The sequence below is a fragment of the Zingiber officinale genome, chromosome 1B, assembly GCF_018446385.1.
Source record: "Zingiber officinale cultivar Zhangliang chromosome 1B, Zo_v1.1, whole genome shotgun sequence".
NCBI lineage: Eukaryota > Viridiplantae > Streptophyta > Magnoliopsida > Zingiberales > Zingiberaceae > Zingiber > Zingiber officinale.
The window spans coordinates 110905174-110920077 of record NC_055986.1 but is presented as its reverse complement, the minus strand read 5'-3'; the positions used below and the strand labels follow the sequence as shown (position 1 = coordinate 110920077).

Sequence of the window (14904 nt, the reverse complement as noted above, 5' to 3'; positions counted from 1 at the left end):
GCAGAACGCCGCGACCTTGAAATATTCACTTTGTCGTTTCAAAAATAAATAAATAAATAAATAAATAATAATAAAGTTATTATATTGGGCAAATAATTCATATAGTACTTGTTGCAAAAAAGTACTGGTTCCTCTAATATTAAATAATCAAAATTTGGGGATCCAATTGAGAAAAAACAGATTGGAATAAATAAATAATTAATTAATAGAAGGGAATGTTATATTTAATGCACCAATTATTTGGCGATGAGTAGTAAATGGCGGTAGATTCTTCGTATTGTACTGTTTGTTTTTATGGCTACCACTGCCAATTTATTTATGAGCTATACATATTTTATTATTAATTATTAGTTGAAAAATAATTGCTTTTAATTTTTTTAATGATAATAAAAATAAAAAAAATGCTCTTTTAATTTAAATGTAAATTAAATATTCGTTTGAAATATTTATAATATATTTTAATTAGACTGATATATTTTTTAATCATTAAACGTGTATAATTTTAAATATATTTAAATTGACCTACCGCCGATATTTCTAGATTAACGTGTTTGATGAGACCGTTGAGCAATAAAACCACCAAAACTCGCTAAAATAAAAATAAAAAATAAAGCAAATATTAGACGCATTTAATATTTTTTTGTCCAAACCCAAACGCAAATTAAATGCAACAAAAATAAAAACATGAAATCCAAAAGAATCCTGTCGAAATATTAAATGTTGTTTATGAATTTAATATTTTTAAAAAAAATCAAATTTGAATAATAAAAAATATGAGTGTTTTAAAATTTCGATTTTGCCACCACCATCACAATGTTAATGTGAAAGAAGAGGCTAGAGAGAGAAAGTAGGAGAGAGAGTAGAGCTACAGCTACGCATGAATGGGGAGCCGACGTCTCTGCTAACGCTCTTCGTTCCTCGATTCCTCTGCTTCATTCCCCTCCTCGATTCCTTCCCCGCTGCGCTTTCCCTCACGAGACATAGCCATGAAAAGTGGCGGGCAAACGAAGCCGCTCGCCTAGCAGCATCGGAAGCAGAGGAGGAGGAGCTGGAGAAGAAGCAGCGGGTGTTGATCTTAGCTGATCTTTCCAGTATTGGCGAAATCCCTCATTGATTCTTCCAATTGTGCGAGGTATTTATCGGCATCCTGTGATTTGAGCTTTTTCGATCGGGTTCGCATCTCAAGATTGGAGCTTTGGGTCCGCTTCTTGAGTTGGATGGGTTTTGTTTCTTCGGAGATTTTTTTTTTCTTCAGAAGAGAATGAGTTGTTGAACCATTGCTGGTTCTCGCATTCCTATTTTAGTGGAAATCTACTTTTCCGTTGAGTGGTTCTTCCTTGAAATGTTTGAGCTCTTTCCCATTTTCTCATAAGAAAAACATGGATTTTACCCGTGTTGGTAAACTTTGGGGGTTTGTTTTGATCTGCCGAAAACAAGATGATTCAGATTGAGTTCTTGGCGTCTAAAAATTTCTATTAATTTTACCAGTGTGCGAGTCTTTGCATTTTGCTGAGTGCGATTTGGATCTTCGTCACTGCATAATGCATATTGCTTCTCGCCGTATTTTGGTTCTGGCAAATATGTTTTTCCTTTTTTTTTTTTTTTTGATGATTGATTTGTTCTCGTATGGTTGATGGCAGGTTCAGTTCACCTCTTTTGATCCCTTGATGTTCCAACAAAAGATCTCGTTGCGCCTAAACTGAAAAATGTCAGGTAGTCCTTTGCATTATCATGCTAATTTCTGTGGAAAAAAATGAGAAAGAGAAAGAAGAACGAAATCAACATTCGGAATCGTTTTTTTTTTCACTAACCAGTCCTCTGTGCAGATTTTGTTGGAGGCCCATTGAACTACGAGCAGAGAAAAGAAAGAAAATCAGATGCGGAGAACTCTGAGGAGGAGAGACAGCGAACAAGAATGGGGGCCCTTAAGAAAAAAGCGTTGAATGCTTCTTGTAGATTCACTCACTCTTTAAAGAAACGAAGGAGAAGGAGAGTCGACTTCAGGGTGCCTTCGGTTTCAATCGAGGATGTGAGAGATGCTGAAGAGGAGCGAGCAGTGTACTCATTCCGGCAGCAACTCATTGCCAAGAACTTGCTGCCTAATAGACATGATGACTATCACACACTGCTCAGGTTAGAATCATTTAAGATATGTGATGACCTTTAAGTTCATGTGCTCAGGTCATATCAGGATTGTTAAGTATTGTTTGTTAAACAGATTTCTCAAGGCCAGAAAATTTGACTTGGAGAAAGCAACCCATATGTGGGCTGAGATGCTTCAATGGAGAAAAGAATTTGGAACTGACACAATTCTGGAGGTAAGATTGTATGTTTTCGTCAAGAAATCCAACTATGCACGAAATAAGCATCTACTTTGAGATGGGTACTATACCTTGAGTAACATAGAAAATGACTTGAAATTTCAGTTTGTTTTGTGCTTAAGCCTCTGCCATCTTGTTTTTCTTGTAATGCCTAAATCTTTGGCTCAATTGGTCCATCTTGTGCTTGTCGTAAAGTTTTTTTTGATTGTTCGATCATATGTAACACTGCTCTTCTTTTATGTTCTTTTCAATTTTTGTGCTATCAATGGGGAAGGTACCAAGTGTGTTTCCATGTCAGAAGGCTTAACTTGGCATGTGTGATTGTGTTTCTATTTTTTATTATCTATTGAGAAAGAATTGTTTATGGATACTATCTGATAGATTATGCTACTTAAATTTATTGTGTAGAACTTCGAATTTGAAGAACTCGATAGAGTCTTGCGCTGTTATCCACATGGATATCATGGAGTTGACAAGGAGGGTAGGCCAGTTTACATAGAGAGGCTTGGGAAGGTTGAGCCAAATAAGCTCATGCATATAACCACAATTGAGCGGTACTTAAAGTATCATGTGCAAGAATTTGAGAGAGCTCTGGCTGAGAAATTTCCTGCATGCTCTATTGCTGCCAAAAGACACATACATTCATCGACCACGATTTTGGATGTACAAGGCGTGGTATTTTTCTCACAATGACAACTACCTTTTGCTCTCTTCATTTCCTTCGGATTAGTCTTATCCACTGATGTTCAATTTGTCATCAATGCAGGGCCTGAAGAATTTCAGCAAGACAGCCAGAGACCTGTTACTCAATATGCAAAAAATAGATGGTGATTATTATCCTGAGGTATATTCTAAGATGCTTTTCAACGCACTTTTAGGGTTCATAATTTTCTTTTGATTTTATTTTTCACAGACACTGCATCAAATGTTTATCGTTAATGCTGGCCATGGTTTCAAGCTTCTTTGGAATACTGTAAAAGGCTTTCTTGATCCCAAAACTACTTCAAAGATACATGTAAGAAAGTGTATCCATCACAACAAATTTACTTGACTCTTTCTTGGGTCTTCTATTGTGTTCTCAAGTCTGGAGATGCAGGTTCTAGGAACCAAATATCAGAGTAGACTTCTTGAAGCAATTCATTCAAGGTGTTCTTGAGCTTATGTTTTCATGTATTCTTTTCTCTACCTTGCGAGGTTTAATTCTCTCATATAATAATATGCATGCAGTGAACTTCCTGAATTTCTTGGCGGTACATGTACATGCTATTATGATGGAGGATGTCTTAGATCTAATAAAGGACCTTGGAAAGATCCAGTCATAGTGAAGGTAGGATCTCATTTTTTACTGCAAAAGCAGAACCAACCAAATTTATGAAGAAACTACAATCATTTATCGGCTGAATCTTTGTAGACTGAGAAAGTAATCTAGTTTTAACCTTATTTTCACACATAGCTTGTGCAAGGTGTTGATGCAGACCACTTGATGGAAAGCAGACACAAATATGACGGAGAAAAAATTTCAATCCCTCGTAATAGGCTGAACTCTTTGAAGGCATGATTCTGAGTTTTTAAGTCTTCTAACTAGTTGATCTCAAAAACCTTTTCCTTTCAACTTCTCTTCTTATAATGACAGGAAAGAGATAGTGATACATCGGCGGCTGAATCAGTTTCTGAGGTTGATGATCTTGGTTCTCCTGTCATATCAACGTCCGCTGAGGATACTTTAGTTCGTAAAGAGGTTAGTTTGAATTACATGACTGGTAATTGGTACTAACATCTCACTTTTTATTCGACTTTGTGTTAGTACTCATCTAGCTAAAGTTAATAAAAAGGTTTTAACTTATCTGAAATAAATATCAATTGTGAACCCTGAATTTTGTCTAAGAGAGTAGAGGGGTAATTCATGCATGACCTCCTTGAGTGCTTCATGATCCTCTAGATAACAATTGAACCATCAAAGAAGATCGGTCCACCATAGGATCGGATGATGGTGGAACAAAGGTGGAAGCTTGTAGCATTTGCATGTATACACCTAATAGGTGTGGAAGGATGAGCCTCCAAAGATCTGGATTTTTCTGGTCCATCTCAGGAGGGACAGTGTGAAGAACATGATGGTGAGTAGCTTGTCCAAGAAATTCTGCATGACTCTGACATCTAAAGTAACCTGAAAGATGTCTCTGAAATCAATTGCAAAAGCTTAGAAGTGACCTCTGACTGATATGAGTGCTTGTGTCTGATTGATGCAATTGGAGGAGATTACTAATCATGTTGTAGGATAAAGAGATGCTACTTATATGCAGGTCTCTAACTTGTGTCCAAGTCTCGTAGTTGGAGAAGAAACATTAGGAGATGCTCATCATGCTAAGATCAATAGACTAACAAAGGAGCATAAACTAATTAGACATCAATCCACAAATCTACATGCACTTCCTACAACCTTCACTTTGTGATTAATTTTTCCGTCATTGGATTTGGCAGGTTGGGGAGGCGGATTTGATCGCATATCATAGCTGTGATGAACAATTTGTCACGATCGATAAAATTGTTGATATTGGTCAAGCTGGATCCCTGCTTGATGTGTGGACAGTGCGAGATCTTGCATGTGGCTCTGCAAATGCAGTTTCAACTTCACTTGGTATCGAACATTTTAATCTACTTGACTGAATTATCAATTATTTTTTCTAGTTGTGCAAGTACTAAATGTTTGCTACTTCAGATCACTTGCGATACTGCTAAGATGCACATAATTTGTGCTTATAGTCAATGTCAATGTCTCATTAGTTCTATTTCTAGTTCCCTATTTTTCTTTGATGCCCTTGTAAATGTAGAGTTATTTTACCTTTTCAGATTCACCGAACACCATCGCTGAGAGGCACAACATCAAGGATAATGCAGGAGAAGGAAAGCTACACACTCTTGCAAGAATGTCGGTTGCATTTCTCATAAAAATGCTATCCTTCTTTCCTATGTTAAGGTCTAGACAGGATAGCAGATCGGAGAATATTCATCTGTCAAGCGAATTGGACTTGTCACATAAAAAGTACTCTACTACTGCAACCATGATCAAAGATGCTACTGCTTACATGGAGCGCCTTCAAAGGGTGGAGTCGATTTTAAATCAACTTACTAATAAGCCAGCCGAGATCCCTCTAGATAAAGAGCGCATGATATTGGATTCTATGGATAGGATAAGATGTGTTGAGTTTGATCTCCAAATGGCAAATAAAGTATGTATTTACTCCCACAACATATAGATAGTGATTTAAACTATTGACTTTTGGTCTATTGGCTTCTTCCTAGCATTTTAAATGAGAGTACAAATAATTTTCTTTGCAATGAAAAGTGAATTACCATGGCAATCTCAATGCTTTAGGATCCAGCACAACTAATGTAGTGATTCAAGAAAAAATAATCAAGCTGCTGTCTTTTTTTCTATAAAATTACATGATCTATGTGGACATCTAGCCTGACAATCATAGTTGTGCCACTTCAGATTTAAGAAAAAATTATCAAGCTGCTGCCTTTTTTTCTTTACATGTTTGATTTGGGCTCGTATATTTGCTTGCTATGGAATTCAACGATTCAACTATGATTCTTTTCTTGTGCGTGTTTCTCTTGGATCTTGATTTTGTTTTGTTGGCTACCATGTTTAAATCAGCCGACCCCACCTAGTGGGAAAAGGCTTGGTTGTTGTTGTTGTTGGCTACCATGTTTAAATCACTTTGTCTTCGTTCAGGTACTGCAAGCAACAATGATGAAGCAAATGGAGATGGAAGCAACTTTGGAGGCTATGAAAGATTCTATTGTCAATGTAAGTTGAAATGACATATGCAATATGTTTACCTTGTCCACAAATTGAAATGATGATCGATTTTGTAAAAAAAAAAAATTATTGTGAAAAAATATTGTTGACCAAGTGAGTGTAGTATGAAGTTTTCGGAAGAAGGGATTGAACAAAGAACAAGAGATGACACAAAACTAAAAAAAAAAAAGCTAATGAATCACTTGAATTACTTGATAGGAGTTTTAGAGATTAAATTTTTTAAGTAGAACTAGAGCTGAATTTTGAAATAGATTTCAATGGTAAGAAAATAAGTAACAGAATTGTTAGGACAGATAAGAATTTTTGTGGAGTTTTAGATATATGAACTGGATTTTAACAAGCATGCCTTTATGTTTCTTTGCAGAGGAGAAAGTTTTGTTGATCAGGGAAAGACTACTACATCCTTAAGCTGATGAGATTTGCTCCCGAATACTCTCATACAGTCATACTTTGCACTCTCAAACCGATACACGAGATCATTTGAGCGATGAGCTCAGGGAAGATGACGATCGATGTGGTATGGCAAAGGAGGAGAAGGAAAAGAAAAAATCAAAAAGGAAAGGAAAAAAAGCTGCAAAAGTCAGAGCTATTATTGTGCATATATTGATTGCTACAAGTGTTCAGTTACTTGAATGTTGTTTCCACTGTCGAGTTTTGATGTGACAATAGGAATTTTATGGCTTCACTGAGGAAGCTGGCTCTTTTGTAAGGATAGCTCATCTTGTTAAGGTAGTTTTGCGATGCTTGAACAGTCGTCTTCTGTGGAGTTTGGCCATTGAATTTCTCGAAATGATATGTTCTGTTCCTTTTCCAGGAGAGGAAAAGATAAGCAGCCAGAATGCATCTATTATCAATGGTGTGTTTGGTTTGTTCGACTCACTTGACTTGTTCGATCAGTTCGACCCATCAGGTGCTCCTAGTTCACTTGGCCTATCGAATGCTCAGCCACATTTAGTTTGTCATGTCCAAGTAAGTCTTGCTCAGTTTGTAAGCCCATAATTTCGTCAGCTAGAATTATCAATCGGCTTGAATCATTTGATCTATTCAGCTTAACCAAACTTGTTCGATCGATTTAACCCATCAGGAGGTGTTCCTAGTCCACTTGGTCTGTTAAATTCTTGACCACACTTGGCTTGTCTCGTCGAGCCTAGCCTGCTTGGTTTGTTAGCCCATTTGGTCCACTCAAACTGTTGGATTCATTTGATCAAATCGTTTGACTTTGACTAGCCATAGATTCTCTTCCCGTCGTTTGGCATTGACTAACCGTAAATCTTCCATGTAGATTCTATAGTAATATAATACATTTAACTCTACTATGTCTTTACCTATTTCAGTTGTATTATTACCTCTTCCTTGTTCTTTCTCTACATCACTCGAAGCAATAAAAAAAAAACATCAAAATTTGAATCTCAAATGGAATAAAAATCAAGTCAAATTTTGAATGATTTACCTGATTGGCGAACTTAGAAGAAAATCATTTACCTACAGAATTAATCGAGGGAAATCAGAACACATATATTATCAAAATAAATAAATAATATATTCAATGCAATAATAGAATCACTACAGCTTGACTTTGACTTTGTATATTGAAATCACATGATCTAAAAATTGAATGATGAACTGGCTGGCTTGATTGATCGTATTATAAGAAAGTTAGGGGTGTAAGAGAATCAAGTCGTTCATGAGTTATTCGAATTTTAATTTGATAAAAATTCATTTGAGCTCGTTAAGATAAATAAATCAAGCTCAAATATCATAATATTCGGTTTGTTAGTTTGTGAACATGTTCTTTAAACTCATGAATCAATTTTTAAATAAAAAATAATAATTTTAATATTAAATTTATAGATTTTATCCATCTACTTATGAAATATATAGATAAATTTATTTATTAGAATAAAATTATAAATTTTAATAAGAATATTATAATTTTCTCTAAATATATAATTTAGTTTTTAATGAATATTTAAATTTATAATTTCTATTTATTAAATTTGTTTAGGTTCGATAAAAATTCAAATAAACTCATGAGCCTTGAATATATTCGTTAAATAAAACTCAAGCTCGACTTGATTATAAACGAACCAAATTCAAACATTAAAAAATTCGACTCGACTCGATTATACCCTTAAAGAAAGCAAATAGACCTTTTTAGTGGGGTTATTAAATTGAACCTACTTGAATTAAATCACATTGATCAAGATACAGTGTCGACATGAGCTAGCTATAGCTAGCTAGCTATTACTAATTGGAGTATAACTTTTTATGGAAAATATTAAACCTCCGAGTTTTTATTAATCAAAAACTTTTGTTTAGAAGTAAAATTTAGAATTGATAGAAGGGCAATAAAATAGTTGGAAGGAAGGGCATTTAAGGGAAGAGATAAGAGAAAATTTTGGAAATATTTTTCCAATTTCAACAAATCGAAATCTTTAATTTAATGGAAGGCGATCTCCTGGCGGCGATCGGACGGCCAGGATCGCTCCGGATCGCGCCTATGATGGGTTTCCAAAACAAACGGAGCGCACGCGAAAGCGTATGTAACGGGCATGGAGGTTGGAATCGGCGTATGCTGCTCCGACTCAATCGCCGGTGCCGCCGTGGAAGTCTCCTCTCTTGTTCCGGGATCGAGAAAAGGGAAGGCGGAGCGCCGCCAGCTGAGGCCACGAAACCCAGCTCGATCCATCAGGTAAGCTAACGGCCGGAAACAGTCCGCCTGAGCTCGATCGGAATTAATCTCGTCTTCGGATTCGTCTCTCCCTCCCAAAAAGCTTCCTTTTTCACTGAATCGCAGCTTAATGCTTCTTAGCGATCGATTCTGTGGAGAAAGGCGGCTCCTTTCGCCTTGGTTTTAGCTGTCGGAGCTGGGGTTTCGGTTTCGTGGTGTGTTTTTATTGCGCAGTTATTGTTCTTCAATCTTGCGCGGATTGAGTGGGAGGATTTTTGGTGTGGGATTTTTTGCGGCTTTTGGAGTTTCGGAAACTGATCGGAAGGTGTTGTTTCGATTTCGCGAGCTGAAAGATTAATGGTTGTTTCGGTTCATGGCGGCTTCTTTCACTTCTTTGATCTCTTCTGTGTTTGTGTTTGTGTGCACTCTCGCGCAGGGGATCGTTGATGGGAGCTGAAGCCATGGAGGAGAAGAGCTGTGCTACTCATCTCAGGATACGAATCAAGCCCCTGACGAAGAAGACGCTACCGCCGGCGGAGGCGGCGGAGGGCTCCACCTGCCCTGAGTGCGGGAAAAGCTTCCCTTCCGACAAGGCCCTGTTCGGCCACTTGCGATGCCACCCGGAGCGCGACTACCGCGGCGCTGCGCCGCCACCCGCGGCGAAGGACAAGAATCCATCGCCGCCGCCGCGAGCTCCGGTGAAGCGGCCGACCGCGAAGAGAGGGCGGAAAGAGCTTGATTTTAGCAGCGAAGACGACGGCGGAGGGAATGACGTCTTTGAAGCCGCCGCCGCTGCCTCCGCCGCTACGATCTTAACTTACATCGCCGCCGGGAAGAAGCTCCCAAGATCGGATTTTGACGAGCTGGATGAGTACGTAACGGAGATTTCGAGCTGCAGGAGGTCCAACAAGGCGAGGGTTGAAGATCTAGAAACGGAAAGCCTCGAGTTCGCTAGCTCCTCGTCGGTTACTGCCAAGGACCGACGTCGATACGTCTGCACCATATGCTTCAAGACCTTCTCTTCTCACCAAGCTCTGGGCGGACACCGAGCCAGCCACAACAAGACGGAAAAGACTAACAACTCTACTAGTAACGGCCTCAAGAAGGCCGAGAACGACGCGGCGGCTGCTGTGACAGAGCACCGGTGCAAGAGCTGCAACCTGAGCTTCTCGAGCGGGCAGGCGCTCGGCGGTCACCAACGCCGTCATTTCCACGAAGCGGCGGCGCAGCAGGCCACTCATCGAGCTTCCACGTCGCCATCTTGCGATGGGAGCGCGAGCCTGGGAACCCCGTCGCCGGCGACGTCCGGACGGTCGGAGATCGATCTCAACCAGATGCCGTGCCTCGAATCAGACGAAAACTGAATTAAAAGTTTCCTGAATAGTTTTATATTTATATATATTATATATAGCATTTGGTTTAGCATTGCTTAATATTCTAATCAATTTTGGATTTATAGATCCATGCATGAAATATTACAGACTTTTCTTTTTAATACCCATCCAAATAAATCAAATCGAAAGATATATTACTGCATTTAATTAATTGTGATAGAAATTTAATTTTCATAAAGATCAATATAATATGGTAGCCATAGATGATTACTCTAAACGTCATTGAGCTAGGATAAATATTCTTGTAATTTTTCTTCTTTCAAATAATGTGAGATCGTCTACCATCTTATCAATGGTAAAAGGTGAATACGTGGCGCGAATACGTTCGTAGTACCCTATCAATCCGATGACTACTAACTTTTGGAATAATGACTATCACATAAGGAATACATTTATTATCTTACAAGAGCATTAAGATGGGGGCATCACCAGGCTCGGCTCCAATATAATATAGTAAGTTTAATGGTAGATTAGATTTTTTTTTTTTTTTAATGATGCTAGCAATTGTAGAAGTATCATCAGAGAATCTTGTCATCACTTTGTAGAACTATACGAGTTTCTTTCCCTTCGTAAGAAACAAGGGCGAAAGTTGTATTTATTTTGGATGCGAAGATTACACATGGAGAATGAAGCTGTATCGATGTGTAGATCTTTCTCAACTCCACCTCGTCTTCCATCCAAGTAAACACTGTCTAGGAGGGGTGGAGATACCGGTCGAAACTAGGGATCGTAATTCAGTCAGCAAAACGTTTTCACCAGATCGACAGAAGTGAATTTGTTTGTTCCGCCATTAAAATGGAGGATTATTATACACAATATAGTCTTGAACTTTAGGGAGGGAAGAATAGAAGCAAACCGGGAGACATGGATCAATCGATCTGTTGCATGGAAACGAGAAAGAGTTCAGCGTCTTCCTGAGGCCACTGATTCTGCGGAGAAGAGATACCGCACACGAGAAAGAACAGAATCATGAGCAGGGTCGTACGGATGATCTTTCGATGGAATCTCCAAGATGGCGGGCACGGGATTATTGTAGCTGTCGACTAGGAAGCGGATCATGTTCGCAATCTGAAAGAAGGCAAAACTCAGATCAACCAATGACATTGCTAGCAGAGAACTAACTGAGTAATACAAGTGTCCATATCAACGGAAGTCCTTGGATAGATCAAAAGAATACACCTCGCAAGGATGAAATACAAAGAAAAAAATGAAACAAACATATAGGACAGTTACAGCATTAAAAAAAATCTCTTTTTAAGTGATTGATTTTCATTCTTTGTAGAATATACTTTGATCTTCAAGGAACCCAACATTTTATATATGAACCAATGAAACACAAGAAACCATAAACAACTTACATATTGGCTGATTAAAACAACAGCTATGTCCTCCCTTGAGGTGAACTCTTTAAATGCATCTTCTATTGCCTTCACAGTTGTTTCTGAAACGAATCGATCAAATGCAACTTTATTATTTACAAGAATTAACAAAAATATATAAAAGCAGAATGTTAATTTACTTAACTAGAAAAAAGAAAAAAAAAATGAGGAAAGCAAACAAAAAGGGAAGGGAAGCAAGTTTGATTTATGCAGGGGGTAATTATTCACAATTGTGGCTTAACAATTACCAAAAGAATGATTATCAACCAAACCACAAATACTACTGATATACGAGATGAACATGAAGATTCCAAGAATGTTGACAAAGGAATAATACCATCGAAGGAGAAAGAATTAGATATTTTGTAGAACAAAGAAAAAAAGAAAGTTATCATATGAGGTACACTTTTATAAAGCATGCACAACATTGGAAAAGTTGAAAATTTGCTACAAGGATACAGTCACCATATCCTAGTTTTTTAGGTTTAAACATTCTCAAAGACTTGTCAGCTGCAAATCTGAAGGTAATGGATATGTATATTGGCGAATTGTTCATAATCTATCAGTAGAGTAGAATAGTCAAAACATCTTTTCAAAAACCAGTTAAATATGAGGCCCTTGGATCTTCTAGCTGATACAACTTTCTATAGACCATGAGTTTCAGCAGACACAATTGGTATAGTTGAATGATTGGACAATCTAGTTTTTCAATTATTTTTCTTTTTAGATACACAATGAAACTTGCATATTGAAGGGGAGCCTTGGCGCAACGGTAAAGTTGTTGCTTTGTGATCAAAAGGTCACGGGTTCGAATCCTGGAAACAGCCTCTTGCAAAAAGCAGGGTAAGGCTGCGTACAATGGATCCTTCCCCGGGACCCCGCATAACGGGAGCTTCGTGTACCGAGCTGCCCTTTTTTTTTTAATGAAACTTGCATATTGGTGATAAAAATGATAGCATGGTAAAAATAATTAGGATATCGATCATTCATAAATGGCAGAAAATAGAATTATGAATCATCATAGGCTAATATATAAAGTTAAATTCCTACATTTAAAGGGTCCTACAGTGACAGCAGAAAAAAAAAAATTGAAAGAAAAAGAATTTCGATCTGCTGAATCCACCAACATACTTACTTGAGTCCACAATAAGGTAATTTGTTTTTCGCCGAATATCAACATTCCCAACACCAGCGAGCAAAAAACCAGTGACCGTATCCTAACATGTAAGCAACAAATGCCATCCATTTAGATCTGAATTTGCAGAATGATATAATACCATAAATAATTGGCACAATAATTACTAGTAGATTAGCAACATGCCGTTCCATCACAAGTTCAGATTGGATGGAAAAAAATATTAGATATAATAGTGATCTTGCAGGCTTGCAGCAAATGCAACTTTCTGAAATATAATTATTAGTGCATTTGATCAAAACAGCAAAGTTTAGATCTTTTGAATGTCAACAGATGATATGCAGAAGTACGTACACATCCAATTATACATGAACTCCATTAGTTGAACTAGTCTCTATTCTTATCGAATGAAATAACATGTAAGAGGAGTACAAGAGTAAACAAACAACAGTTATTTCAAGAGCTTGCTAGTTCAATCCCCTAACATTTACCAATTTTGTTTACAAAAAAAGAAGCTATGATCACATGCAAGGCCAAAAATGAGATTGAATGGAACTTTAAATTCCTTGATATGATGTAAATGGTTATCTTATTTCATGGCATCCATAGCTAAACAGAACCAAGAATAACTACCGCATATTTGCAAGTGAACCAATTTTATAACGCTAAATTAAACATTACAAGAGGAATGATGAAACCTTCGAAGCACATATTTGCTAGTAGAAATTTTGTAAGACATTATAATGCAGAAAGATATCATCTCTTTCAACTTAATAACACAAGACAACAAGCAGAAGTAGAAATGTGATAAGCTTGCTAGTGTTTTCACAGATAACTTCTCCACTTTGTAGTATAACAAGCTAAAAGTGCTCAAAAGTCAAAGAAATGCACGCCTAAACACCTTCTCAAGTACTAACGGCTTCAAATTCTTTATATAAATTCTCCATTTTGGAAATTGTCCAATCCATATCTGTTAGATATCTGGCTATTGCCTACTCTTTCCTAATTATTCAATTATTATCTAAAAGAGTGAAGAGATTTGATAAATGCACACTACACATTGATCAACTGGTAAACATGTGTACCTCATCGGCAATCATAGCTATAAGGGCAGAACTATTAGTCCGGATCTGAGAGCTTCCAGCCATTATGAGAAACCTTTAACAAGCACCTGTATAAGCTAAAAACAGTAGAAATAAAATTAAAAATACGGAAACATAAATGGGGAAAGCATAAATACTCCTGGCCAACTATCAGGAAACGTTTGAACCTCTAACATCTATCATGCAAGCAAGACTGATAAAAACCCTGCTGAAATAATCGAAACTCTCTACTAATACAAAAGCATAGAATAATTTTCAACCTGAAACAAACTTATCAATGTAGCATTTAAAACAATGGAAAGCCCCAACCCAAATGCCGTATGCCCGTCATAAAACAAGACGAACAGAATGGAAGACTCTTTGAGGAGCTGCAATCACAACCGTGCCAATTTCGTGTTTCTATCAAGGAAGCTATCAAATCGTCGATCGAACATCTTTCAAAGATGTATATCGCACAGGTAGCCAAACAATTCCTTCCGAAATCCGATGTCGGGTTTCATCTGATACGCATACTTTCTATAAAAAAAAAAAATCTTTCTAAAAATTATTCAATCAAAATGAACAATTGATCTGGCAAATAAGCATATGGTGACCAAAATCGCATCCGGATTGAAAACATAGCGTTAAACCTAGTTTTGTGGAGAGATTAAAAACCGCCTAACTTCTTCAGTGAGATCGTTCCGAACCGATCGATCGATCGATGAGAAATCAAATTCTTGAAGGAGGAGGAGGAGAATACTCACCGTCGCCTCCGCTCGGTGACGCTCCCTGATCGCCGTCCACAAGAAAGAAAGAGAGAGAGAGAGAGAGAGGGGAGAGAGGGAGATTGGGACGAGATCACGATTCATTACGGGTCGGACTTTGATCTGAATGATCCGATATAATTTACCTCTTCGGCGACGGTTAGTTAGGTACTAACATGAGAAGTTCCTAGAATCCGTTTAAATATTTACTGTAATTTGCTGCCACGTTTTGGGCCCAAAGCGAGACTCCCGTGAAAAAATATTTTAAATTTAAAAAATTCAGTAATATTTTTTTTTTAAAAAAATCTCTATTTAGGAAAGAATTTTCCAATTTT

At 37.5% G+C, this 14904-nt stretch overlaps 3 protein-coding genes across 3 annotated transcripts; 2 read left to right on the top strand and 1 right to left on the bottom strand.

Moving 5' to 3' along the window:
• Positions 1–812: 812 nt before the first annotated feature.
• LOC121971941 (phosphatidylinositol/phosphatidylcholine transfer protein SFH13-like) lies at positions 813–6973 on the top strand. Its single transcript, XM_042523480.1, has 15 exons — positions 813–1132; positions 1641–1713; positions 1827–2133; positions 2219–2318; positions 2730–2996; positions 3088–3165; positions 3235–3336; positions 3418–3467; positions 3549–3648; positions 3775–3873; positions 3955–4059; positions 4800–4956; positions 5169–5548; positions 6058–6132; positions 6509–6973. Exons 2-15 carry the CDS (start codon positions 1707–1709, stop codon positions 6524–6526), a joined length of 1845 nt encoding a protein of 614 aa, XP_042379414.1. The 5' UTR covers positions 813–1132; positions 1641–1706; the 3' UTR covers positions 6527–6973.
• Positions 6974–8696: 1723 nt separating this feature from the next.
• LOC122040994 (zinc finger protein ZAT9-like) lies at positions 8697–10179 on the top strand. The gene is made up of 2 exons (XM_042600514.1): positions 8697–8836; positions 9252–10179. Exons 1-2 carry the CDS (start codon positions 8697–8699, stop codon positions 10177–10179), a joined length of 1068 nt encoding a protein of 355 aa, XP_042456448.1.
• Positions 10180–10917: 738 nt separating this feature from the next.
• On the bottom strand, positions 10918–14703 carry LOC121971933 (V-type proton ATPase subunit F-like). Its single transcript, XM_042523467.1, has 5 exons — positions 14570–14703; positions 13809–13903; positions 12724–12805; positions 11568–11650; positions 10918–11277 (listed from the first exon to the last, which is right to left on the bottom strand). The coding sequence occupies exons 2-5, from the start codon at positions 13869–13871 to the stop codon at positions 11113–11115; spliced, it is 393 nt and encodes a 130-aa protein (XP_042379401.1). The 5' UTR covers positions 13872–13903; positions 14570–14703; the 3' UTR covers positions 10918–11112.
• Between the last annotated feature and the right edge of the window lie 201 nt (positions 14704–14904).

What these genes read in the sequence shown, in the direction of transcription:
- LOC121971941 (XM_042523480.1), top strand. An exon ending in TGCAGTTTCAACTTCACTTG is followed by an intron (nt 4,957 to 5,168) that starts GTATCGAACATT and finishes TTACCTTTTCAG; the next exon opens with ATTCACCGAACACCATCGCT. An exon ending in ATCTCCAAATGGCAAATAAA is followed by an intron (nt 5,549 to 6,057) that starts GTATGTATTTAC and finishes GTCTTCGTTCAG; the next exon opens with GTACTGCAAGCAACAATGAT.
- LOC122040994 (XM_042600514.1), top strand. Translation starts at nt 8,697, where the DNA reads ATGGAGGTTGGAATCGGCGTATGCTGCTCCGACTCAATCGCCGGTGCC. An exon ending in AACCCAGCTCGATCCATCAG is followed by an intron (nt 8,837 to 9,251) that starts GTAAGCTAACGG and finishes ACTCTCGCGCAG; the next exon opens with GGGATCGTTGATGGGAGCTG.
- LOC121971933 (XM_042523467.1), bottom strand. Translation starts at nt 13,871, where the DNA reads ATGGCTGGAAGCTCTCAGATCCGGACTAATAGTTCTGCCCTTATAGCT. An exon ending in TTACCTTATTGTGGACTCAA is followed by an intron (nt 11,651 to 12,723) that starts GTAAGTATGTTG and finishes GATTCGTTTCAG; the next exon opens with AAACAACTGTGAAGGCAATA. An exon ending in TTGTTTTAATCAGCCAATAT is followed by an intron (nt 11,278 to 11,567) that starts GTAAGTTGTTTA and finishes GCCTTCTTTCAG; the next exon opens with ATTGCGAACATGATCCGCTT.